A 25,799-nucleotide genomic window follows, 5' to 3' on the forward strand; every position below is an offset into this window, starting at 1 on the left:
CCGTTTTAATATCTCATAATCAGAACGCGTGCTGTTGTTTTCTAATTGGTATGAAATAGTATTGGGCCCAGTTCTAGAAAAGGAGAAAAGGCCCAATAACATTAAAGTAAACCAGAGCCGTCAGATCTATAAACAAATAAGTAAACAGTTACTAACCGTCAGATTCATATCGCCAAGAAGAAGCCTTGGATTCATTTATAAAACGAAAACCCTAGCTGTTTCCGTCACTCTCTGAACAGAAGAACTCGAGTCTTAGCAACAATGGTGAAGGCAACAAAGGCGGAGAAGAAGATCGCTTACGACGCGAAGCTATGCCAGCTCATCGACGAGTTCACACAGATCTTAGTCGTCGCCGCCGACAACGTGGGATCGACTCAGCTCCAGAACATCAGGAAAGGTCTTCGCGGAGACTCAGTGGTGCTCATGGGAAAGAACACTATGATGAAGCGTTCGGTTAAGATCCACGCTGAGAATACAGGAAACGCTTCAATCCTCAATCTCATGCCCCTCCTTCAGGTTCGATTTTACATTTTGAGATTTTCTAAAAGTTTTTTTTTTAATCGTAAAATTTGATTTTTTTTTTTTAATTGAGATGGTTATGTGTTTTTGTGTTTAGGGAAATGTTGGTTTGATCTTCACCAAGGGTGACCTTAAGGAAGTGAGCGAGGAAGTTGCCAAGTACAAGGTTTGTAATATAGCTTTGAATCTTGTAGACATGAGTGGTTTCTTATTTGTTATCAGTTTAGTTCAACATTTTTGCTGTCGGATCGTGACTCGAATCTGTAACATTGTTCTTAATAGATACTGTCTTCTGCTTCGACTTGTTCATGACAATCCTTAACACTGTTCTTAATATGTCTGCCTGGTAATCTTGTTAGCAAGTGTTACTAAGTACGTTGTTGGTTTCATCTATCGTGTCTTGCTTGTCTGTTAATAGCTTTGAATCTTGTGTTTTGTATCAGTTTTGTTCTGAATTTTAGCTGTCGGGGGGATCTTGACGAATCCTTAAACATTGTTCTTAATAGCTACTGTCTTCTGGTTCAACTTGTTCGTGACAATCCCTAACTCTGTTCTTAATATGTCTGCCTTGTAATCTTGTTAGCATGTGTATGTAGCTTTGAATCTTGTAGACATGAATGGCTTCTTACATAACTATCTGTATATATCAGTTTAGTTCCACATATTAGCTCTTCGTTTATGACTAATCCATACCTCATGTGTAGCTAAAATGATTAATGTCCTTTACATTTGTAGTGGATTTCTTAAATATTTATTGGTTCCTCAATGTGATTTGATTGACATTGAACTCTCTACTAAATGAAGTGTAATATGAACAGGTTGGTGCTCCTGCTCGTGTGGGTTTGGTTGCCCCTATTGATGTGGTTGTCCAACCTGGTAACACCGGTCTTGATCCATCCCAAACATCTTTCTTCCAGGTTTGGTTTAATCATGCTTAGTAATACTCTTGACTTGTTAAAGTTATAATTAGCTTATTAATTTGTTTTTTTGTTTTTTGTGATTTTTAGGTTCTTAACATTCCTACTAAGATTAACAAGGGAACAGTCGAAATCATCACCCCTGTTGAGCTCATCAAGCAAGGTGACAAGGTCGGGTCTTCCGAAGCCGCCCTTCTAGCCAAGCTCGGCATCAGACCGTTCTCTTACGGTCTTGTTGTCCAGTCGGTTTATGACAATGGCTCAGTCTTCAGCCCAGAGGTTCTTGATCTTACGGAAGATGACCTTGTCCAGAAGTTTGCCGCTGGTATCTCAATGGTCACTTCATTGGCTCTAGCTATCTCTTTCCCTACCCTTGCTGCTGCGCCCCATATGTTCATCAATGCCTACAAGAATGCCTTGGCTATCTCTGTTGCCACTGAGTACACTTTCCCTCAAGCAGAAAAGGTCAAAGAGTTCTTGAAGGTCAGTCATCAAATTGTGCAACTTTTGAGGAGTGGCTTATTGTATTGTTTGTGTTGATGTTAACTCTTGGGCATAATCTATGCAGGATCCTAGCAAGTTTGCTGTTGCTGTAGCGGCAGTGTCTGCTGATGCAGGTGGTGGTGCTTCAGCTGGAGCTGCCAAGGTAGAGGAGAAGAAGGAAGTGGTTGAGGAATCAGATGAAGAAGACTATGGTGGTTTCGATATGTTTGGCGATGAATAGATTATATCTATCAATGTTTCCCTTTTTTTGTCGATGCTATAAGTGTTGCCTTCGTTTGTAGTATGATGTTTTTCAATTTTATTGATCTTGGCCAGTTCAAATTTATGCAATTGTTTTTAAGTTTGAAAATGTTTCATTCTATAGTAGCTTTTGATAATTTTCTTCTTTCTTCTCTCTCTAATTAAAACATCTACTCAGTAGAGATAGATTATTTATCAAAGTCTTATAATAATTTGACGCTCTAAGCAGTCTTTAAGTAGGCGTTTTCTTGAACACTACAAAGTACAAATTCCACTTGCAAAGTGAAGAAAATGAGTGATGTCTCTCATATTTGTAATCAAACAGCGTGTTGTTTATGTTTTGAACTAATTTTTTTTTAAAATTAACAGCGTGTTGTTATTTTTCATTTGTACTTAAATAAAAACGGCAAGTAGTTACTCTTTCCTGCATCATTCAATTTAGCTAACGATATATTGCTACTGAGGCTCGTTCTTCTTCGTCTCGATCTCTCCTTTTTAGTCCCACCTCAAATTCGCAGAACCCCAAATTTGATTTGGGTTTTTGCAAAATCTCACCCTTATAATTGCATTCGGTTCTTCGTAGCTGAATCTGGAGTGTGATTCACCATGAAGCCCCGTGCGCGACGCTGTCTGCTGAGATTCCTCCTCTTCCTCATCTTATCGAATCCCTCCTACGGAGAAAACAAGTTCAGGGGGCGTAAAGCCACCGATGACGAGCTGAGCTACCCAGAAATGTAAGTTTCGATCTGAGTAGACAAATGCAACGCGTCAATTCGATACACTCTCGTACGTATTTGAGTTTTTTTTTTTTCGATTGTTTCGTTGTGCAGTGATGAAGATGCTTTGTTGAATACGCAGTGCCCGAGAAACTTGGAGCTTCGGTGGCAAACTGAAGTCACTTCTAGCGTTTATGCCACACCCTTGGTTGCTGACATTAACAGGTTTTTGATGTTTTTTTTTCTTCTCACCAGTTTTATGTTGATTATGTGGTGGAATCTGATTCAATGTTAGATATTTGTGTTCTGAATTTGAGTTTTTTGGTTGAGGATCATAACTGCTGGCTCCATTTTTTTTTTGTTTCTTGAAGCCTTATTTGCTGATATTAACAGGTTTTGATGTTTTTTTTCTCTCACCAGTTTTATGTTGGTTATTTGGTGGAATCTGATTCAATGTTAGTTATTTGTGTTTTGAATTTGAGTTTTTTGGTTGGGGATCATGAGTGCTGGCTCCATTTTTTGTTTCTTGAAGCTTTGATTGCTGATATTAACAGGTTTTGATGTTTTTTTCTCGTCAATTTTTTTTGTTGATTCTGTGCTTGAATCTGGTTCAAAGTTAGATATTTGTGTTCTGTATTTGAGTTTTTGGTTGAGGATAATGAGTGCTGGCTCAGTTTTTTATTTGTTTCTTGAAGCCTTGATTTTGGTTTATGTTACAGTGATGGAAAGCTTGACATTGTTGTTCCATCTTTTGTTCACTACCTTGAAGTTCTTGAAGGGTCTGATGGAGACAAGATGCCAGGTACTGCGATATATTATCTTCTTAGCGTTCGCATGCTGAGTGTTTTTTTTCTTTTGGGCTTGTTCATTTAATGATGTAGAGTATCAAGGACTTTGATAAGGTTACTGATGCGTTGATGAATGCTAGGGTGGCCTGCTTTTCATCAGTCAAACGTGCATTCAAGTCCTCTTCTGTTTGATATCGACAAAGATGGTGTCAGAGAAATTGCTCTGGCCACCTACAATGGCGAGGTGCTCTTTTTCAGGTGATTGATAGATACTTTTATCTGTTTTTATCATGATACCTTGGATTTTTGTGGGTTTTTATATGAAGCTTTTTTGTTTTGTTTTCAGGGTGTCAGGCTTTTTGATGTCAGATAAGCTTGAAGTGCCTCGTAGGAAAGTGCACAAGAACTGGCATGTGGGACTGAACCCTGACCCTGTTGACCGTTCACATCCTGATGTCCATGATGAACTGCTTGTGCATGAAGCTGAGGAAATGAAGGCATCGACCACTCGTAAGTTTTTTTTATCATATTAAACTTCTACATCAGTTTTCTAGTTTGCTGCTTAAATTTGGCACATCCTGATATTAGTTGACACTGAACTGGTAAAGATTTGGTTGTGTGGTTTAGTTAATTGAAAGTGGAAAGCTAAGTTTATGCTTGTAGCAACTGCCTCAGCTGATCTGAAGAATATTTTTGTATTTTGTGTCTTGCATTTATCGTTTGGATTTTGCTTTATCCGATGAGGTTTTCCACTAGCTTATCATTATTATGTCCTGTATCTAGACGGTAATGAAAGTACATGGATTAGCAGTCTTGATGAAAGATTACTTTGCGACTCTCACTTCTTCTCTTTGTAGAACCGAATGCAACTACCACAACACCAAATGTCACAGTCTCCATGTCGAAAGAATTTCATGGCGAGGCTTCAAATGTGTCATCACAAGAGGATCAAAAGAAACCTGAGAATAACCAAACAGAAGCTGTCGTCAAACCTACTCCAGAGCTGCATAACTCCTCTTTGGATGCTAGAGCAAATAACTCAACAGCAAACGATACTACATCTGGCTCAACAGAAAATCTCCATGGAAACGTTACCTCCAATGAAGTGGATCAAAGCAAGATCAGTGAAGTTAAGAACGAGACTGTTATTAAATTAAATTCTAGTACGGAAAATTCCTCAGGAACATTGGGGGCACATGGAAACAGCAGTACGACAGAGACAGGAACCAAAAGTGGGAGGCGACTTCTGGAAGATAATGACTCGAAAGAATCTGCGGACGGCCATTCTGACAATAAAGACAACAGTAAAGGTGTTCGCATGGTCACAGTTGAAAACGATGGAGTATTAGAAGCTGAAGCAGATTCAGCCTTTGACTTTTTGCGTGATAATGATAAGTTAGGTGATGAATACTTTTCTGATTATGACGATTATGTTAACGATACCATGTGGGGTGATGAGGATTGGGTCGAGGAGAAACATGAGTTTACAGAAGATTATGTGAATATTGACGCCCATATACTCTGCACTCCTGTGAGTTTCATTTATGTCAAAAAACCATTATCTTGGATTACTTGCTTTAATGAGAGATCTTACAGTGTCACTTCTTTTATCAGGTAATTGCTGACATCGACAAAGATGGAGTAGAGGAGATGGTTGTTGCTGTTTCCTATTTCTTCGACCCTGAGTAAGTTTATGTTTCATCTCTTTACCATAATCTGTCAAATACAAAAGCATCACTAGTACATGAGATAACATTACCGCTTCCAGTTTATTTACTTTGCTGAATATAACTGACCCTGATAAGCATATTCTTTCAGGTATTATGACAATCCAGAACATCTGAAAGAGCTTGGTGGTATTGACATCAAAAACTATATTGCTAGTTCAATTGTGGTTTTCAATCTTGAGACTAAACAAGTGAAGTGGGTCAAAGATCTAGATTTGAGTACGGATAATGCAAACTTCCGTGCATATATTTATTCTTCCCCAACGGTGGTTGATCTGGATGGGGATGGTTACTTGGATATTCTTGTTGGAACTTCCTTTGGCTTATTCTACGCCATGGACCATCATGGTTAGACTTTTTGTAACTTCCTGCTGTCTGTCTTGTTTACACTGAATACACTAGTCTGAGTCTCATTACAGATTTTGTTACACTCTTGGTGTTCATTTGAATTCTGAGATTATCGTCTTCTTGCAGGAAACATCAGAGAAAAGTTCCCACTTGAAATGGCTGAAATTCAAGGGGCAGTGGTTGCAGCTGATATAAATGACGATGGAAAGATTGAGCTTGTAACAACTGATTCCCACGGAAATGTAGCAGCATGGACCACGCAAGGTGTTGAAATTTGGGAAGTGCATCTAAAGAGTCTTGTTCCCCAGGTAAACAGTTACCTCCTTTTATTCTCATCTAGTGTAGAACAGTCTTGTGTAGGAGCATCAACACGATTCTATCAGTTGAAATCTCTCTCTCTGTGATCACTTCGCAATCAGTGGCTGATACCAGTCTTCTCTTTCAGGGTCCTTCAATAGGCGATGTTGATGGTGATGGACATACTGACGTTGTGGTCCCTACAACATCAGGAAACATTTACGTTCTTAGTGGCAAGGATGGTTCGATTATCCGTCCTTACCCGTACAGAACTCATGGAAGAGTGATGAACCAACTTCTTCTTGTTGATCTTAACAAGCGAGGGGAGAAAAAGAAGGGACTCACCATTGTTACCACATCCTTTGACGGTTACATGTACCTCATAGATGGACCCACCTCATGCACGGACGCTGTTGATATTGGTGAAACTTCGTAAGTCGCTTGCTTAATATTTTTGCTAGTTTCGCTTTTTTTTTCCAGTGGATTTTGATGGCCAATATGTTTAACGTTACAGATACAGCATGGTCTTGGCTGATAATGTTGACGGTGGAGATGATCTTGATCTAATCGTCTCAACTATGAATGGAAACGTCTTTTGCTTCTCTACACCTTCTCCTCACCATCCCCTCAAGGCAAGATCAATTCCAACCTTCTTCATCTTCTTCATGTTTCTTTTTTTAATGTGAGAGTTACTAATATTCTCAAATCTATTAGGCGTGGAGATCGACTGATCAAGGGAGGAACAATAAGGCAATCCGTTACGGTCGTGAAGGTGTCTTTGTCACTCATTCAACCAGAGGCTTCCGCGACGAGGAAGGCAAAAACTTCTGGGCTGAGATCGAGATTGTTGATAACTACAGATACCCATCTGGTTCACAAGCACCCTACAACGTTACAGTAAGTTCTTTATAGATAGATGATTAGCAGTCGTTCCCTTGAAACTAAAGTACATCCATTTTCAAATGTGCAGACGACGCTGTTGGTACCAGGCAACTACCAAGGAGATAGGAGGATAAAGCAGAGCCAAATCTACGACCGACCGGGAAAATACAGAATAAAACTACCAACAGTTGGAGTAAGGACGACAGGCACAGTAATGGTGGAGATGGTGGACAAGAATGGACTCCATTTCTCAGACGAGTTCTCTCTAACTTTCCACATGTATTACTACAAGCTTCTGAAATGGCTGCTTGTCCTCCCGATGCTCGGCATGTTCGGTCTGCTCGTGATACTACGGCCTCAAGAAGCCGTTCCCCTCCCATCCTTCTCGCGCAACACAGACTTATAATCTAAGGTACTATACAAGTTTTGAGGTTTTGTATCTCTTAAAAAAAAAGTTATGTAATTCAACTTTTAGTATTAGTAAACAATGAAGCCATTCATGTATAAGAGTCTCAAGTCCAAACGCAGAACGTTAATGAGAAGAAATATAAAAGGGTAGCCAAACACGCCCTAAAGACAAAAACACAAAACACTTCCTTATCACGAGGGCTGCAACAATGGTCTCTTACCAAGTCGTTTCATCTCTCTCTCCATGTTTCCCGTGAGCATCAGCCTAAACATCTTGAGATCGCAAAGAAACGACCATACCGGGTGTCCGAAGCTCGCAGGAACGTTCCCTTCCACGAAGAAGTGGCTGTACCACGCGAAACCGTACCCAAGCAGAGGCACCAGAGCCAGGAACCACCGGCTGATCAGAACCGAACACAGCAAAGCCACGATGCTCGCGATTATCCCCGTGAAGTGCCATCTTCTCGTTGATGGATTCGAGTGTTGGATCACGTAGAAAGGCCAGAACTCCTCAAAGCTTCTGAAATTCATCTTTTCTCCTCCACAAGATCGTTGGTTTTTTCGATTGCTCTCGAGCTCTCCTCCTGCTTGTTTGGTAAGCGAGAGAGAGATTTTAGAGAAGACGAAACGTAACCAGTTGACAATAATTAAAACCAAAACTACATGGGCCTTTAAAGGCCCGCATTATAGTGGGCTTTTTTTAATGGGCTTTTTGAAATTAGGTTAAATTAATTTAATTTTATAACGGAAGATTTTTTAAAAAATTTCGAAAGAAAAAAAAATCAATTTACAAATTGTTTTCCCTCCTATAGTAACGACAATCCCAATCAAATCGGAAAATCTGAAATCCCTAGGATCATCATCTCTCTCCCTCTCGCTAGGGTTTGTAATTCACTAATCAGAATGAAGCTGAGCCAGAAACTGAAGAAGCCTTGTTCATCAGCTAAGGTACCGTCTTAATCAATCACTACCTCACCAAATCTCGATTCGGTGGAATAATATTTCTCGAATTGATTTTGTTTTTCTTTTTGCAGCTGATTCTGCAAGAGATAATCGGTTTGACAACGAAGAACGCCAATGGTTTAGCCTCCGTGTCCTGCACCTCGAAGTGTGTCTACTTGGCGGGATGCGTTGTGGTGGTATACGACGTCGACGCGTGCACTCAATCGCACCTCGTCGTATCTCACCGTATGCCTAAGACTCTGAGCTGTGTGGCGGTTTCGCTCAACGGCCGGTTCGTAGCTGCTGGAGAGGTATGATTATTATGATAGCCTTTGCATTTTAAATAAGATTATATTGGTTTATATGGTGTTTAATTGGTTCTTCTCAGTCTTCGAATCTCTCTTCGGTTTTGATATGGGACTGTGATACTTTGGGGCTTGTGGCTGAGGTGAAAGGTCACCTCTATGGAGCTCAGTGTCTCTCCTTTTCACCAAATGGTTAGTTAGTCTTTAAGGATCTTAGTTGATTAGTTTTCAAGTTTGTATTTAATTTTATTTAATTTGGACTTTAGGGGAATATCTGGTGAGTGTTGGAGGATACGTATATCTCTGGGACTGGCGTAAAGGCGTCTTGCTGGCGAAGGTCAAAGCGAGCTCTATTTGCTCTGATGTTACCTCTGTGGCGTTCTCGTCCAGTGGGAAGTTCATTGTTACTTCCGGGAACAAGCATTTGAAGTACTGGACAGTTGGTTCTTTTCAGAGGAAACGTTCAAACAAAGTAGGGTCTCTGGCACTTCATGGGAAGCCGACTGATGGTGGGTTTCAGAAAGAGAACTCGTTTGTGTCAGTGATATCAGCTAATGGAGTGAAATCTAGTGGAAGTGACGAACGAGGTGAAGAAGTTGTGTCAATATACGCTCTTACAGATGCAGGTAAAATTTACAGTTGTGAATGTGTTTTTGTACACTTTTGCGACAATTATTCAATTTATTATGTTGCGTAGGTGTTCTGATGCTCATGAGTTGTGATATGTTGATCAAGAAATCAGTGGATCTGAAGGTACAGTAATTTCATTTCACATTGGCATTTAGGTATGCATAAAATTTATTTACCATAGTCCCACAAACACTGAGAATAAGTTTAGTTAACTTGTATGTGTTGAGTGACTCTAGGCATGCAGACAGCATTATTGTTTATGTTAGTTTCTAGGACTTAATTTTTTTTTGTCATAATAATAATTTCTTTCAATGGCTTGGAATGAACTGTCAGGTTGAAAAATGTTTTGCTCTATCTGCATCCACTAGATTGATAGCATGCGCTTGCAGCGAGGGAGCGATCCAGCTATTTACTCCTGAAACTTTAGAATATTGTGCTACTATACACTTTTCAGATGCTAGAAAGAGCGACACTGAAAATCATTCTCATTCAGAAGAACTGAAAAATACAGAATCTCAGCCTGTTAGCTATCCGGACGCAGTTGCTTGCCAGTTTTCGAGCACAGATAAGCTCGGTTAGTGTAGAAGAACGTCATAATAGCAGTACAATGCTTTTACCAACCTTCTTTGTGACTAAGTTTGAATTTTGGCTTCACAGTTGTCATCTATGGGGATCATAGTCTCTATGTTTGGGATGTGAATGACGTGAACAAGGTAATATAAATCTATTTCAGTATTTTCCGTAGAAAGTTAGTTACCTATTAAAGCTTTGAACACAACCGCATATGGTGAATTTTTTTTCCTTATTCTAGCCTACAAGGTGCTCTATGATGATATCACATTCTGCCGGGATTCGGGACATAAAAAACCTCTCTTGTGGAAATCTGCACAGTCCAACATCTGCATGTGTAGCTAGAGGATGCTCTGAAGGGGTTTCCTTCACTACATGTTCTGAAGATGGAACCATAAGGTTGTGGGATCTTGATCTTCAAATGGACCCGTTAGAAGCCAATGCAGGCAGCAAGGCCTCGGAATCTGAATCACAAGGGACTATGCATTTAGGTAATGAAAACATAGAAGTGAATATCTTATTGTATTTGAATGTTCTGGATATTTACGTTCTTAGATTGTTTATCCAGTTCGATTGGTCTTTTTCGCTCATAAGTCTTTATAATGCAGCGAGTGCTGGAATTTTTGAACGAGAGCTTGTTGAGACATGTGGTACTACGTATGGTTTCCGAGCACTAGCAGTAAGTGACGATGGAAAGTACTTAGCAGCTGGTGACTGTGGAGGGAACCTTCATATATATGATTTGCAAGAATCAGAATATACATGTTTTACGGTAATATTAGTTTTTAATTTTTTGTTGGTTATGTTTCTTTGGTGATTGGTATCCAGACATATTGGTAAACATATTGCAGGATGCTCATGAATCAGAAATTCAGTCACTGAGCTTCAGCTTTCCTGGACTAAAAGATGTTAACTGTGAAAATGCCTCAAGCAGCGAGTTCTTGCTTGCTTCTGGTGGAAAGGGCGGAGCGATCCACGTTTATGATGTCAAAAGGTGTTAAAACAACAGCTTTACTATGCTCTTTTGGTTCCCCTAAAAGGCCCTACGAACTTATATGTTATTATTGTCAGGAACTTTGATCCCGTTGGGAGTGTTAATGGTTCAACTGCTGTAAAATCTGTTAAACTCGCATGTAACGGCCGGAAAATTTTAACTTCTGGTGCAGACAGGTAGTGTTCTATATGTTGCAAAATTCGGGAAAGCTGCCTATTTACTTATAGAGAGTATATGGCGTAATTGTTGAAACGGTTGCAGGTTGCAGTTGTTTGACATTGTCAGAAAAGAAACTCATGTGCGTCTTTCACCTTCTAAACCTCAAACTCTCTCTCATGGAACCATCCATGATGTGACTGTAGATACAACATCAGGACTTGTTGTCACAGTGGGACAGGTACTGCTACCTCTCGATGTCTCGTGCACATTCAGTCGATTAATCATGCCCCTAGGATAATAGTATTTCATGATTGCAGGATAAGAAGATAAATATATTCGACATAGAAAGTGGAAAGCTTGTGAGATCATTCAAGCAAGGCAGAGACCATGGAGATCCCATAAAGGTGCATTGATCCAACAGTTTGATAGGGGCTTCAACATTGTTGGATTTCTTAGTGCTGACAATAATCTCTCCTCCACAGGTCATTCTGGACCCAAGCTGCAGCTACTTGGCATGCTCCTACTCTGACAGGACAATCTGTCTTTTGGACTTTGCCACAGGAGAGTTGGTTGCTCAGGCCACAGGACATGGTGAAGCTGTGACTGGTGTTATTTTCCTTCCTGATTGCAAACATATCATTTCAGTAAGTTTCTAAGTTGTAGTCTTCCAGTTATTGTACAGCCGTCAAGATCAATTACTCATTCCTATTAAATTCATTAACTGTGAGAGAGCTTTATGTGCTATAACCTGGATCTATCTCGGTATACCTCAAATGAAAATGACCAACGGAGATCAAATTTTTTTACTGAATTTCCTTTGGTATTTATCGACACAGGTTGCAGGTGACGGCTGTATTTTTGTCTGGAAACTGCCTTTGCAAATGGTTACTCGGATGATACGGGGAGTAAATGAAAATGGCTGCTTAGCTCCTGTAACTGTGGCCCAGCCGGTAAAGTTTATGCAGATTGTGGGTTATGTGGAGGAAGACAATCAAATGCAGCAACTCTCTCCATGGACATCTTCATTTAAGTTCAGTGTCTCTAGACTTCCTAAGTGGGCTCAAGCTAAAGTGGAAACATATGGTATTGCTACCACTTGTAAAGATTCCATTTCAAACCAGGTATAAACTCAAAAGGCCACTTCTTAGATCAAAAGTTCAGCTAAATGTCACCAGTTCTTCTGATATTGGGTGTCGTCATTACCTCCATAACAGAAACATGAAGATAACGCTCTAGTGAATGCTGTTGACATTGGTGAAGAATGCTCTTCGAATCTTGAATGCCAAACTCCCCAACAAGGTTCAAGAACCGGAAAGTCATGCCTTGGAAGCCTGTCCAAAAGCTGTAGCAACAGTGAAACTTCAGTGCCCCAAGGAGATGCTCCTAGGTAAGAAGCTCTTGCTTGTTTCTATTCGTTATTGCATCATTCTTCCTGCTTTAAGGAGAACCACTTTGGTTGTTTTGATTACTGTTCTCAGCAGCCATAGGAAGGAAACGCGCTGGAACACTATCTACAACGTGTGTTTGGATCTTCTAAATTCTCCGAACATCCAAACATCTTCCATTAAACAACAGAAACCAGAAAATTTCTGCACCAAACCTTCTGCCGAGCAGGGGGACATGCTCAAGCAGTTCGACAACGGTTTGTCAATGATAGACGAGGTGAGAGGTCCATTCACTATTCCTTCCACATGTTTAAGTTACCCAGAGAAATCTTTATGGTCACAAATGTTTACTTTATCCATAGTTGGAGGTCGAGAAAACATCGCAGCAAAGAAGATATTCTACTCAGTTTGTTCTTAGAAAGGACTATATTGGTGGAACCAGACAATTTCTGCGTACACCCTCCCAGAAATCAGGGTACAATACTTTGAGGTCGATCCAAGAACATCTCCCTCTTGATACGGTGAATGATCAGTCTTCACAGAGCTCAGAAGACCATCCTGAACAGGTTTCACCAAGTTATATATTGACGCATTTTTACATATTTATTTGCTTAAAATCACTCAGACATGCATAAAATTTCCAGCAATGATGCCAAGTGATTTTCACGTTTTGTTTAATCAATGGTTATGTTCTGCCACAGGACAAGGCGTCTTCAGAAGTATTCCATGAAACGGTTGCAGACGATTCACTTCAAGAAAGAATAACTTCTTGCCGTCAAGCATTGAACAGCTTGAAAGCTGCTGCTTCGGTTTTCGTCCAGTCAGCGTCGGAATTATCTACGGCTTCTCCTCGAGATCGAATCTCAGGTGAACTAAGAGCCCAGTTGTTTGATGAAGCAGCTTTGATGATCTCAGAAATGTCTCAGAAAGTTAATGAAATTGTTGCCAAGATGATGCTTGAGCACAAAAATAGAAAACAAAGTGATGGATAAAACATTGTATACTTTAGCACTGTACAGTTATGCATCTTACAAACTGAAAAATAATGGGTTTGTTGCTCTTCCTATTTTCTTAACATTGACTTTTACTTTTCATAGTCTTTCAGATTCTAAAGCTTTGGAAACATGTGCTATTTGTACACACACTTATCTTTTCATTCACCTCAATGTCTTTGTTTGGTTAGATTTCAATAGTGACACCTTCAAAACCGGATCCACCAAGTTAATGTTGAGATTTTAACCCTCTTAGTAGTTCAGCTTTTCCTTTTCTAGCTCTCTTCGTTTGAGAACTACTAGTAGCTGCTGATTTTCATGGCAACACTAGACTCATTTTATAGAATAGAACCATATCATATGTAGATTTGGTACTTTAGATATATACACTGATATGGTGGATCCACAAACCACAAAGCCCATTCTTTTGAAAATTATTGTTCTGTATAAATTAATCATAAATTCAAAATGAAGAATTTTATGTATTTTTCTCAACATCCCGCTTAAACCCTCTCTTAAAATCTCTCTTCCTGCCAAAATGATTCTCCAAGCATGGGAGACGCTATAAGGCACTGAGCAGTTCATAAAGGAGACGTCGCGAGCATATTTTCCGAGCAATACTCTGGCCAGTAGTGATTGTGGCTCTTTTATAATTCGCCATCCAATTTTAACCAACAGCACATCATTAAAGGTTTCGACGGCGCAAAATCAGAGTCTCCTTGCGTACTTTGGTAGCGCTAGTGTAGACCAAGCAACCCAACACATCTTTTTCTTCTCCGGGTTAGCATCCCACCAAAACCGGGTTAGTAGAGACTGTATCTGTTTGCATAAGGAGAGTGGGATCTTAAAACAAGACATCGTATAACACGGCATGGCTGCAAGTACCGACTTGAGCATAATCTGTTTCCCGGCCGAAGATAAGAACTTAGTGGACCAGCTGTGGGATTTTTGTCTAATCATGTCTACAATAGCAGCGAAAATATCTCTCTTCTTTCGGCCAAAGTTCTCGGGAAGCCCAAGGTACTTCCCGATACCCCCCCCCCCCTCCGCTTCTATAGCCATTGCTTCCTTGACGCGAGCTCGGACTTCTGGTGGGGTTTTAGCCGAGAAGGTAATCGCTGATTTCTGAGGGTTTATCCTTTGTCCCGATACAGCTTCATAAGTCGATAAGATCTTCATAAGGACAGAGACACAAGAAGCCTTTGATTTACAAAAGAACATCGTGTCGTCCGGCAATCAAAGAGAAAATGATTGATTGTCGGACATCCCCTGGCTACTCGGACTCCTGGCAGGGAGCCATCTGCTTGGCCTTTCTCACATAGCGCTGAGAGGACCTCGGTACACAGTATGAAAATGTGAGGCGAGAGAGGGTCGCCTTGCCTCAGCCCGCCAGACGGCTTTACTGACCCCTGCGGTGATCCATTGATGAGAAAGGTGTATGATACCGATTCGATACAGCACATGATCCATGATATCCAAATATGGTCAAAACCGAGCAGCTTTAAAACTTCCCTCACAAAGCTCCATTCGATGCGATCGTAAGCCTTACTCATATCTGTTTTCACAGCCATAGAGCAACACTTCTTTGCGTCTGAAGTGCGGAGGTAATGGAGGGTTTCGTGGGTAATGAGTACATTGTCCGAGATCGCTCTTCCCGCTACAAAGGCTGATTGGGTGTTGGAGATGAGAGCTGGCAGCAACGGTTTCAATCGTCGGGTGAGGATCTTCGCTATAATCTTGTAATGGGTGTTGCATAAAGCAATAGGGCGGTAATCAGCTACCGACTTTGGACCAGTAATCTTCGGTATCAGTCGTATGTGGGTTTCATTTTGTTGAGCTTGAAGAGAGTTGGTTGTGAAGAAGCTCCTAATGTCTCTAGTAACATCCTCTCCCACTATGTGCCAGTAAGACTGATAAAACGTTGCTGAAAAACCATCGGGACCAGGGGCCTTGCCTCCATTGATTGATGCCATTGCTTCTTTTATTTCCGAATCACTCGGTATAGTATTGAGCATTTGATTCATCTCTGGTGTCACTTTGCACGTGAGTAAACCCTGCAGCTGGGTAAAGGCGTGATTGCCGTTGAAGGTGAAGATCTTTTGGAAGTAATCTGAGATCACTCTGGAGATTTCATGCTCCTCATATACCACCGCTCCATGGTCATCTTCAATTACCGGGATGGAGTTGATGGTCCGATGGTTTCTAGTTGCAGCATGGAAAAATCCCGTGTTTCTGTCGCCTTGTTTAAGCCACTGGATCATGCTACGTTGCCTCCAAAATTGTTCTTCGTCAATATAGGCTCGCCGTAGTTCCGTCTTAATGGATTCAATGAGGGCGCAATCCTGAGTGGCAGCAGACAGAGCTGTCTCTAGCGCCAGCTGCGATTTTTTGATAAGCAAGTTACTCTGCTTTTGTTGATCCTTCGACCATTGGATGATACTTCTTCGGCACGCATTAAGCTTATGGATCACTGTTTCAAGAGGCGATTGGTTCCATGCCGACTCAACCAACTCCGTAACTTCTTCATTCTCTGTAAGAGATCTGTTGAAGCGAAATATACCGCAATGCTTGTGTCTATTAGAGTTGAAGTAGGTCATGACTGGTCTGTGATATGAGCCCTCATATCTAAGATAACAGCATCTACCCAATGGAAAGTTCTCAGCCCATGAACAGTTTCCCATGGAACGGTCTAGCCTCGAGCAAATGAAATGAGTGTAACGGGTTCCTCTCCATGAGAGATGGTCGCCTGAGTGCTTGAGATCCCATAGGCCATTTTGAGCAACAAAAGATCGAAAAGCTGTGAATGATCCTTCAAGCCGGGGAGGTCCCCCTATATTCTCGTCATTGCAGAGGATGTCATTAAAGTCTCCAGTAAGTAGCCAAAGAGCATCACGGCCAGCGCCTACTGTTGATAGTTTATCCCAAAAGGGCACCCTGTTTTCCATATCTGGGGCTTCATAGACGAAAGAGACAAAGGAGGTGATACCCTTGTGAATGATTTTGGTATCAATCAAATTAGGACATGCTTCTATCACTGTTATATCAACATAATCTTTCCATATCAAAGAGAGACCTCCGCTGAGGCCATTTGGTGGAATAGAAAAGTAATGAAGGTATTGTAAGCTTTGTAACTTTTCTTTAATAAACTCATCATCATTTTTCGTTTCCATGAGGAACATTACATCAGGAGACATGGTACGATAAATCTCCTTAAGTCGTCGAATTGTAAAGACGTTCCCCAATCCTTGACAATTCCAACTCAATATCGCTAAGGAAGAGACTTTGGGAGGGCCAAAAATCCACCCCTCCTATAGTGACCCCCGGTATAAACACCGGATTAGAAGTCCCTGAAGAAGCTCGCTTGGTGCTAGGTCCCGCCTTATGACAAGATAGTTTTGGATCTTTTTCTGTGCATAGCTTCCTTCGAGTAGTTGTAGACGGTCTTGTAGTCACACTCCTTCTCAAGTTTAAGCGCTGGAGTGGACTCCTAGCCACTTTCCTTTTGTTAACAGTTTTGTTGGAGGAAGCAATAGGAACTGTCTTACCTTTCCTACTTTGGTCTTTTACTCTTGAGTTTCCAAGGCGCAAGGTAGCAGTATCCTAGAGTGTGGGACAACAGCAAGATACTCTGTAGCAGCATCTTGGTCCATCGGCTCGTCTTCATTCAAGTTAATCACAGGCTCCTGAAGTCTGCCTGATTCAAAGCTTGGAGGTAGTCTCTTCTGGGTCGGTTCAGACACTCGCTCAAGTGTTGATCTTCTGCCATTTGACCCCGAGTTTTTTCCTTCGCGGTCCCTTCCTGCCTGAGGTCCAAAACTATCTTGAAGAGATCTTGAGGGAGGAGTGATTGGGGAGTTGATACCCATGTCAGCTCCACCTTTGGGGGCACGAGATTCATGTCCTTCGTATGTTCCTGAGGTAGCAATGGGAGAGCGGTGTAAGTGGGAGCCGGTGCTGATTCTACTCTTTTCCTCCACACGATATTGAGCAGAGGAGGCTTCACTTCTGTAATGGTGAGAGTGTGGTCGCCGTGGTCTTGATGTAGGGAGCTCACGATTTATGTCATGGCCATAGTGATGAGGCCTACTTCCTGATCTCTCGCTTCTGGTACGATCCAACTGTCCTTCATAGGGTCGAGCCGATGAATGAGCCTCTGGTCTTACATAACCACGTCTGTCATCATGACGTTTCTTTTCTGCTTCAATTCTCTGGAGCGCAATTCGCTGGGTAATGCCCAACACTCTATCCTTTGGTGGAGGATCATTAGGTGACATGTGGGGGCAGTTAACTTCCTCGTGGAGTAGAGAGAAACACGTAAAAAAATGCTTTTCAATCTTCGTGTACTCAAATTCAACATCAATAACATCACCATTATCAGTAGGAAGCTCGATCTCCATTTTCATCTCCAAGGGGAGGAGGCCATTGACCTTCACACGGACTTTTGCTTCCGTTTCAATTCTATCAGAGACATTTCCAAGCTCCTTGCCGATTGTGTAGATGGTCTGGTCAGACCAGTAGTGTAAGGGTATACCATAAATTTTCACCCAAAAGGAGATTTTTGATGGAAAATCTTCAGCTACAGTAGGTTCCCATCGTTGGAGGATTAGCATCCATCTCTTGTAGTGGTATGGACCTTTCTTCAGGACCATAAGAAGGTCAGACTCAGATTCAAATTTGAAATGGAATTTGTCTAAACCGAGCTCTCGTCCAGTTACTCTCCCCTCTAAGTTCCACACTTGTGGCAAAAAGTCCATGATTGCATGGGATTTTTGAAAGTAGGAGTTTGTTACCCTTCCAATGATGGAGAGTTTGTTTGCAGCTATAAGATCGTCATTTTTTCTTTCCGGTATGCGCACCGAGGGACGTTTAGGTGGTGGGGCAGAAGGAGCTGTCTATTTTTCCTTTTCACTTCTACTGTAGCGGCGAGCCATAGTTGCAGGTTGAGTTAGAACAGGAATTTGCCCGAGTAAAGTAGCCGAAGAAACATAGCAAGTAGTAGAAGAAACAGAGCAGCCTCACAGAAGCTTCAGAAACTTTAGAGAGCTGTGGGAGGAACTCTGAAAGGGTTTATCTAAGGAGGTTATAACAACCCAAAGTAAGAACATCTTAGTATTTAGGAACCAGCTCCATTCTCAAGTCGCACAGAGAGGAGTTGCAGGAGTTTCCGGTAGTATTTTCCATGGCGAGACGGCGGTCCTCCGACAAGAGTCGGGGGTGAACCCGGTGAGAGTTTTGTCAAGACTATCTTCGGACTGATGGATAAAGCTCAAAGCAGGAACAATTTGAATCTAGGCGGCGAAAAGCAGAGGTTTTTAGGCAAAAAGGGTAATAAACTGGGGGTTAAAGCAGGGGGCACTTTAAAAACCAACGGTTAACGAACTATCTTGAGAAGCTCGCCAGGGAGAGAAATCGCCTTTATCTATCTCTCTTTCTCTGTCTAAATTAATCATAAATTCAAAATGAAGAATTTTATGTATTTTTTCTCAACATCAAACGGATTTCCATTAATTCAAAGATTTTATCAAAGAATTAATTATCTATGAAAATGTTTTAGTTCGCTAAAACTTTGTAATAAAACAAAGCCTTGAGGTTTATATTGATTTGGGTGCTTTTCTTGTCTTGCTTTAGTAACATGCTTAAAAAAAAGGGAAAATTAGATAAAAGGGACACTTTCAACCTAGGTTTGTCCCTCTAGTATTTTTTCTTGGTTAGTTGGAGAAATAAGATTTATATTAATGTTAATACCATAATACCCTCAGATTAACCAAATTACATAATTTGGTTTAATTATAAATTATTTTATCTTTAAAAGTAAAAAAGCAAGAAAAGGTAACACGTTTACCCTAATTATTTTTCTAATTCTCTAATCTTCTCCGCCTAAGCTTTTAAAGCCCTTCAATGGCGATTTTGGCTTTAGGAGAATCCTACCTTCTTCCTGATTAAGCTTACCTTTGCTATTGTTTTGATTGAATATTCTCTGGTTCGGTTCCTGAAAATCTTGTTGCTCTAGGAAAGTTTTTAAGTTCTCTTAACAGAGTTTTTAATAGTTATATATTTGGTATTTGCAAACCTTCGAGATGACAAGCAATTCTTCATAGATCATCCTGGTGCAGTGCCCATTACTACACACCAGGTATTGTCTTCAAACGCTTAGTCTCACCATGGGTACCAGGTTATTCATGAAAAGAAAAGGGTTTAATGTTGTTAAGAATTTTGCAGGGAGAAGAATTCTAATTGGATTTGCAATTTTTGATTCTGTTTTTAAGCTGTTTATCTTCTGCAATGATGTCAGAGACATAGCACCAGTTTAAACGGTTGTTGGAATCGTTTCTTTAAAGGATCCAGACTTTGAAAAAGTAATAGTATAATTTTAATGTCAAAAATAGGGAGATAACTAAAGTTTCATTGTCAACCACAAAACTCCACTCATCACTGCAACTACACATCCATTCACCAGATTTAACATAGATTAGAATCATGTTATATTGATAGAGAAAAGAGATGATTATGTTGATGAAGAAGTGAGAAACACAAACAACGAAGAGAAAAGATCGTGGGAAAATGAGAAAAACGTGGGAGAAAATATTCTATGAGATATTTAGGGAAGATTTAGTTTAAATATAGGAAACATCTTTAACCAAATATGGAAGTTTCCATATTTTTTCGGATTTCACGTAGAATATATATCCTAGCTAACTCAGAACACAGTAGAGTAGATGTGAAACATATTCTTCCTTAAGCGCCACCACATAAGGTAAAAGGCAGGACATGTTATGGCACATAATATAGATAAGGTATATCACTGCGTTGTGGCTATATGTCGTTATCAAGTTGTAGGTATACTGAAAACATCTTTCTTGATTATAACGTTTCGAAATATAGCTTGGTTAAAATATATAAGAAAAGCTAGTTTACGTTGTATACCCAAGATATATCTTTGTATAAAACTTAGTATCTGATTTCTAGACTAGTTTGATGACAAGAATGAGTATTCTAACTGTAGCTAGAAGATAAAATAAAATATGATTCCACTTTTAAAAAAAAACTTTTAAACATATATATTTTCATACTTATGTTTCCAATAGTTTTCATATTTTTTAACATTTTTAAAATTCAGTCTACTATTTTTCCTATAAAAAAGCTAAAAAAATTGTCCAGAATTGTCCAAAATATCAGAAATACTATTGTGACAAATAAAAGTTCAAAGTGTCCACGTACAGTATTTTTCCTCATTTTTGGAATAGATGTTCAAAAACAATATAATATTATTGACAATTCTAATTCCTTTTTTTTACCAAAGGTTTATGATGGTTCTAACATCTAACTCTTGCATTAGTTATACTTTAAAAGGGATATTTTACTCGTAAAGTATTATACCTTGTGAGTTTTCATCTATTTCACCTAATTTTAACATAATTCTTCCTTACACTATTTATATTAACCAATATACAAGTTCATTTTCATATAAAGGTCATTCTGATAACAATGGTGCTTTAATTTGACGTGGACTGTATATATATGACATACACTTATATATCACATATCTAATATGACGTCGTTAAGTACATTTATATAGATAGATCTTTACATTACAAGTCACAAGATACTGTACGTGGACACTTTATTTGTTAAGACTTATCTGAGTAAGAAAGGAACTAAAGAGACTTTTATAAATGTGAACACAATAACATAGAGAAGCATGTTGGGTCCAAAATAGAGGCTTTCATTGTAAAATAATAAATCTTTTTCAATTTTTAAGAAAGTTGAAACTAAGTTTGGTTGTTTTTTCTTCTTCTTGATAAACCAAAAAAAAAAGCCTTTGATTTCTGAGTCGTCGAATGTTGTGGGCCAAAAAGGCCAGTCCTTTTCCAACTTATTGTTTCTCTTGTAATGATTACCTTCCTCTTTTATGTTTCCTTTACCTTTGATCAAATGACTATCAATTATTGAAAATTATGTGTATGTAAGTAATGTCAGAAACCAATTTAATACGGAGCGAGTGACGCCTAGAAATTGGAAATTTATAACAAAAAATTACTCTGTTTCATATTAAATGTCGTTGTAAAGAATTTTTTTCTTTACAAAACAAGTGTTTTGACTTTCAATGCAAAATTTATTAATTTTATTCAACAATTTATTTTTCTATTGGTTGAAATATAGTTAGGTGCATAGGTAATGATGTTTTTATATTAGAAATATGCAAAATTAATTGTTTTTTAATCTATACGCATAAACCCAAAACAATACTTAAAATAAAACAGAGAGAGTAGAAATTAGTTTGGTTACCAATTAGTTTAAGTATAATTTGTTTGATAATGAGTTACACCATTTGAAGGATTGTTATTATCAATAACGAAATAGTGGTACAGAAACTATTTTCTTTTTTAATCAGAAGCATAATTTGGGAGATAAATGTTGATCAAGAAAGTTTAAGTATCTCTACGCACGAGCTGGTATGCTCTTTGTTGATCAATGACTTAATGTCGACTATGAAAAGTGAGTGAAAGATAAGAAGAGAGTTCATTCGAGGCTTCTTTTTAAAAAAAAGTTATACAGTAGGTAGTAGTATCATGGTTCTCATAAAAGTGGATTTAGACTAACCACGTGTTAGCGGTCTACATTTTCAGTTCATGTGTCGGTCCATTGTTCATATCAATGCCAAAATGTTAATTTTACAGTGGTCAGGATTCGAATCCCGGTGGCTTCACCGTATTAGATATTACCATCAACTTAATCACCACCGGGCTACAAGTTCTGGTTAAACTTCTTACCATGATATTATCCTTTGTTTTGATACCCGGAGAAAAGAAAAATCTTCTTACCATGATATCACTCACGGCTTTGCACAATTGCTCAGTATTTTTACCGCTTGAAATCTTCTTACCATGATATTATCCTTTGTTTTGATACAAGGAGAAAAGAAAAATCTTAATCGTATACTCATGATTAAATATGAAATTGTCCGAAGATAATATATTATATAGCCTTGAAATCATTATTATGTTCCACATCAGTGACATCACTATTTTTAACTGTTTAAATGTCCAATGTTTACTAACCGGCATAAATTCAATATGCATGGTTATTAAGTTAGATTTGTAACAAAAATTACCTGGAATACAGAAAATTATAAGCTTTCTATCTATAATTTTATCCTCATTCACAATATTTATAATTTACCAAATATGTACAGTGTAAAAACAAAGAGTAAATAGTGAAGGAAAAAAAAAGAGAGCGTTTACGACTACAAAAGTATAAATAATAAAAAATACTGACGACTAGAAAGACATTAATTTACAAAAATAGATAATTATCAAATGATTTATACACGTGGGATAAGATGTAATTGGAGTATTCTTAGGCCATCTCCAACAAGACACCAAAACACCAAATTTAGTGTGATTTCATCTCCAACAAAACATCAAAGATACCATCCCACCAAATTTGGTGTAACTACCAAATTTTGTGTAATGTGAATAGTGTTACACCATCATCACACCAAATCTTTAAAATACATATTTTAATATGTTTCATTTAATAACATAGTTTAATTACTATCAAATTTGTAACTAAACATAAATATATTGTTATTTTTATTTTAAATTTATTTTCACATTTGGTGTAATAATATTCATCACACAAAATTTCTAAAATACATTTTAATATGTTTCATTTAATAATATAGATCAATTACTATCAAATTTGTAATTAAACATAAATAATATTATATTATTTGTATTTATAATTTATTTTCATATAAGTAAAATTTTAATTTTAATTTTATTATTATATTCAAAATAAATTAGTAAATAACTATTATTATTTATCACTTACAAATAATAAAATATAAATATAATCTAGATCTAACAAAATTATTATTTATCAATTACAAATAACAGAAATATAAAAGTTTAAAAACTGAAAACATCAAATAATATATAATATTGCTTTTGGTGTAAGATTTTGTGTTATTGTTGGAGATGACAAAAACAAAATGACACCAAAACACCAAATTTGGTGTAATTTCAACACCAAATTTAGTGTCGTTGTTGGAGATGCCCTTAATACACAAGTCTGAGACGATACTTTTACCAAAAAAAAAGTCAAGAGAGGATACAGATACGAAAACACACCCTTCTATATTCATTTCAAGTTTCAGATATTGCTTACAAATCGATGATCGTAATTCATAATCAAATTATTGCATGTATGAAGTATGATGTATACATTATTCCTACGTTAAAAACAAAATAATTCCACAAACAAAATTATTGCATGCATGACATGATCCGCTTCCCATGCTAGAGACATTCAAAGACCGTGCTAGTACTACCAGGACAAAATATAGCTCCAAAATCAAATTAACAGCACAGGTTTGGATTTATTTTGAATAAAGAAATTCAATATATTTGCGGGAACTTGTAAAAAAATTTTTTTTGCGGGAAATCACAAAAGAAAGATACAAAAGAAAAGCCAATACAAATTTCATCAGATAAAGAAAATAAAGCTGAAGTTAATCGAATGCATCACAAACAGCATACAAAAAATACAGTCTATGAAATTGATAATGAGAAATTTCAAATTAATCCATATTTTCTACGTATTTTTCTTGTTTCTAAACTCGAAATAAAAAAATCTAAACACAACTTAATTCTTGAACTGATATTATAAGTGACATATAATCAGGGCCATCATACGATAAGATGCTTGTTCGAAAACGTGGCCGCCTAGTCAGAAGTTGACCGCGACGATTATGCCCAAATCGGTGTAGCCAGACGTTGATCTGCGTAAGACCACCTAATTCTTGTCTAATCCCGCGTTGATCGCCTAATTTTTTTTTTTCGTTCGTGTAGGTTAAAACACGGTTGATTATTTTTACTCAGTATTGATAAATTTTGTGTAATTATTAATTACTAAATAATTATAATTAGCTATCAAAGCCAAAACAAACACATACATACTATATTTAGGGATTTTTTTCGTACCAAACCCACCATTTACGAATCAAAAAGAGACTGTTTAAAATTATATATAAAAAATTATATAATTATATCTAAGAATTTGTATCATCATGTTTAAAATTAGCTAAATATATTAAATTTTATTTAAAACTAGGCTCCGCGTAATCCCTGAGTACTCCCTGATTTTTCGGTAACTCGCTAGGTCCGGAGTTACCGTCCGACTAGCGCCTAGCATGCTTCGGAACAGGGGATAAGACTAATGATAATAGTAACTTGGTAAAAAGTTTTTGATTTCATCAAAATAAATTTAGTCGATATTGCTCAAATATCGAAAAGATATATTTGTAAAACGTATGAAAAGAAAAAGGAAAAAGAAAAAAAAAGAAGAAAGCGAAAGAAGAGAATCTCGTAGAGACAAGAAATAAGAAGTGCGATGGCATGGTTTGCATCTTTTGTTTGCTGGTAAAAATAGAAATTGTTACTGTGGTTAAAGCGGTAACTTTCATAGTTGGCGCAGCTGCTATGATTGATGCGGCGATGATTGACATGATTCCTACGGTAGACTGTAGGGAAGCAGAAGCTGCTAATATCATACTAGTAACTTTCCTAGCTTAAAACGAATTTTGCTTACATCTATTTACATCAGATCGATGAACAACAACAACTATATATATGGCGTTCTATTAAGTTCTGTAATTTAAATGTTTTGGAATCACACTATACTTTTTTGCATGTTAACTGAAACTGAAGCATGTGAGTTGCTTTGAAAATTTGTCAAAAGAAGTGTGAATTTTTATTTAAAATAATCACCTTTGACAAAACACCGGCCCAACAAGTAACGGGTTTATATTACACGAGACAATACCGGAAGAACATAGGGCCATATTGGACATTTGACATATCTCCAATTAGTTAGTATGTATTCATTCACTAAACGCATGTTAACACACATGTATTGTTTCTCATAAAAAGGATACAAAATAAGATTTTGGCTTATATGATGAAATGAATAAAGCTGGGGAAATTATATACTAATCTGTTATAAAAAGAACTGGAATTTAATTATATCGCAGGAATTTAAATAAAGCAAAATTTTATACCCGTACGAAGAAGATAATACTGATAAGAAGAGAGGATGTGTTATTGAAGGAGAAGGATGATGTGTTTACAAACGAACGCAAACGTTCGTATATATAGAAGGAAATTTACTGTGCAAATAGTGCAGCAGACCCCACATCTTTTTATATTTTCAACGAAAGCGGCTCATCTTTTCTTTTGTCTTTCGTAACACTCCCCCTTGGGGGCCGGTGTCACTATCCGCTCTCGCTTAACGTCTTTGTTGCCTCGTTAAAAACCTTTCTAGGAAAACCCTATAGAAAAAACCATAGTAAGGTAAAAAGAGTACAACTACGTAAGCTCCCCCTCGAATGAGCAGTCATAGATCCTTCTGATGACGCATTCCAATGTTGTGGATGTGTTTTCTGAATGCCGAAGTCGGAAGTGATTTTGTGAAGA

The 25,799-nt window shown here is 38.2% G+C and overlaps 4 protein-coding genes across 6 annotated transcripts; 3 read left to right on the top strand and 1 right to left on the bottom strand.

Annotated features, from left to right (window-relative positions):
- The first annotated feature begins 203 nt into the window (after positions 1–203).
- Positions 204–2,289, top strand: LOC125580405 (60S acidic ribosomal protein P0-2-like). Its single transcript, XM_048744805.1, has 5 exons — positions 204–516; positions 617–685; positions 1,338–1,436; positions 1,527–1,919; positions 2,005–2,289. The coding sequence occupies exons 1-5, from the start codon at positions 262–264 to the stop codon at positions 2,158–2,160; spliced, it is 972 nt and encodes a 323-aa protein (XP_048600762.1). The 5' UTR covers positions 204–261; the 3' UTR covers positions 2,161–2,289.
- A 324-nt stretch (positions 2,290–2,613) lies between these two features.
- Positions 2,614–7,442, top strand: LOC125580403 (protein DEFECTIVE IN EXINE FORMATION 1-like). Of its 2 annotated transcripts, XM_048744802.1 has the most exons (14): positions 2,614–2,914; positions 3,011–3,104; positions 3,434–3,450; positions 3,616–3,698; positions 3,825–3,942; positions 4,031–4,194; positions 4,542–5,215; positions 5,299–5,369; positions 5,503–5,759; positions 5,886–6,067; positions 6,205–6,488; positions 6,571–6,688; positions 6,771–6,953; positions 7,027–7,442. In XM_048744802.1, exons 1-14 carry the CDS (start codon positions 2,787–2,789, stop codon positions 7,342–7,344), a joined length of 2,691 nt encoding a protein of 896 aa, XP_048600759.1. In that variant the 5' UTR covers positions 2,614–2,786; the 3' UTR covers positions 7,345–7,442. The 2 variants fall into 2 exon arrangements, with proteins under 2 accessions (XP_048600759.1, XP_048600758.1); XM_048744801.1 differs by lacking the exon at positions 3,434–3,450 and having other exon boundaries at positions 2,615–2,914; positions 3,011–3,121.
- On the bottom strand, positions 7,394–7,974 carry BNAANNG24450D. The gene has a single exon (XM_013868681.3). It carries the CDS (start codon positions 7,875–7,877, stop codon positions 7,539–7,541), a length of 339 nt encoding a protein of 112 aa, XP_013724135.2. The 5' UTR covers positions 7,878–7,974; the 3' UTR covers positions 7,394–7,538.
- Positions 7,975–8,045: 71 nt separating this feature from the next.
- LOC125580402 (mitogen-activated protein kinase-binding protein 1-like) lies at positions 8,046–13,397 on the top strand. Of its 2 annotated transcripts, none has more exons than XM_048744799.1 (19): positions 8,046–8,294; positions 8,381–8,599; positions 8,677–8,785; positions 8,860–9,219; positions 9,291–9,346; positions 9,557–9,797; positions 9,881–9,936; positions 10,035–10,284; positions 10,402–10,565; positions 10,645–10,787; positions 10,865–10,963; positions 11,049–11,184; positions 11,264–11,350; positions 11,429–11,590; positions 11,783–12,067; positions 12,161–12,333; positions 12,425–12,608; positions 12,694–12,897; positions 13,033–13,397. In XM_048744799.1, the coding sequence occupies exons 1-19, from the start codon at positions 8,250–8,252 to the stop codon at positions 13,321–13,323; spliced, it is 3,264 nt and encodes a 1,087-aa protein (XP_048600756.1). In that variant the 5' UTR covers positions 8,046–8,249; the 3' UTR covers positions 13,324–13,397. The 2 variants fall into 2 exon arrangements, with proteins under 2 accessions (XP_048600756.1, XP_048600757.1); XM_048744800.1 differs by having other exon boundaries at positions 12,428–12,608.
- The last annotated feature ends 12,402 nt before the right edge of the window (positions 13,398–25,799 follow it).

This window comes from Brassica napus, chromosome C1 (genome assembly GCF_020379485.1).
Source record: "Brassica napus cultivar Da-Ae chromosome C1, Da-Ae, whole genome shotgun sequence".
Classification (NCBI taxonomy): Eukaryota; Viridiplantae; Streptophyta; class Magnoliopsida; order Brassicales; family Brassicaceae; genus Brassica; species Brassica napus.

What these genes read in the sequence shown, in the direction of transcription:
- LOC125580405 (XM_048744805.1), top strand. Translation starts at nt 262, where the DNA reads ATGGTGAAGGCAACAAAGGCGGAGAAGAAGATCGCTTACGACGCGAAG. An exon ending in ATCTCATGCCCCTCCTTCAG is followed by an intron (nt 517 to 616) that starts GTTCGATTTTAC and finishes TTTTGTGTTTAG; the next exon opens with GGAAATGTTGGTTTGATCTT. An exon ending in AGGAAGTTGCCAAGTACAAG is followed by an intron (nt 686 to 1,337) that starts GTTTGTAATATA and finishes TAATATGAACAG; the next exon opens with GTTGGTGCTCCTGCTCGTGT.
- LOC125580403 (XM_048744802.1), top strand. Translation starts at nt 2,787, where the DNA reads ATGAAGCCCCGTGCGCGACGCTGTCTGCTGAGATTCCTCCTCTTCCTC. An exon ending in TGATGGAGACAAGATGCCAG is followed by an intron (nt 3,699 to 3,824) that starts GTACTGCGATAT and finishes GATGAATGCTAG; the next exon opens with GGTGGCCTGCTTTTCATCAG. An exon ending in AAGCACCCTACAACGTTACA is followed by an intron (nt 6,954 to 7,026) that starts GTAAGTTCTTTA and finishes TCAAATGTGCAG; the next exon opens with ACGACGCTGTTGGTACCAGG.
- BNAANNG24450D (XM_013868681.3), bottom strand. Translation starts at nt 7,877, where the DNA reads ATGAATTTCAGAAGCTTTGAGGAGTTCTGGCCTTTCTACGTGATCCAA.
- LOC125580402 (XM_048744799.1), top strand. Translation starts at nt 8,250, where the DNA reads ATGAAGCTGAGCCAGAAACTGAAGAAGCCTTGTTCATCAGCTAAG. An exon ending in TTGTTGTCACAGTGGGACAG is followed by an intron (nt 11,185 to 11,263) that starts GTACTGCTACCT and finishes TCATGATTGCAG; the next exon opens with GATAAGAAGATAAATATATT. An exon ending in GTTTGTCAATGATAGACGAG is followed by an intron (nt 12,609 to 12,693) that starts GTGAGAGGTCCA and finishes CTTTATCCATAG; the next exon opens with TTGGAGGTCGAGAAAACATC.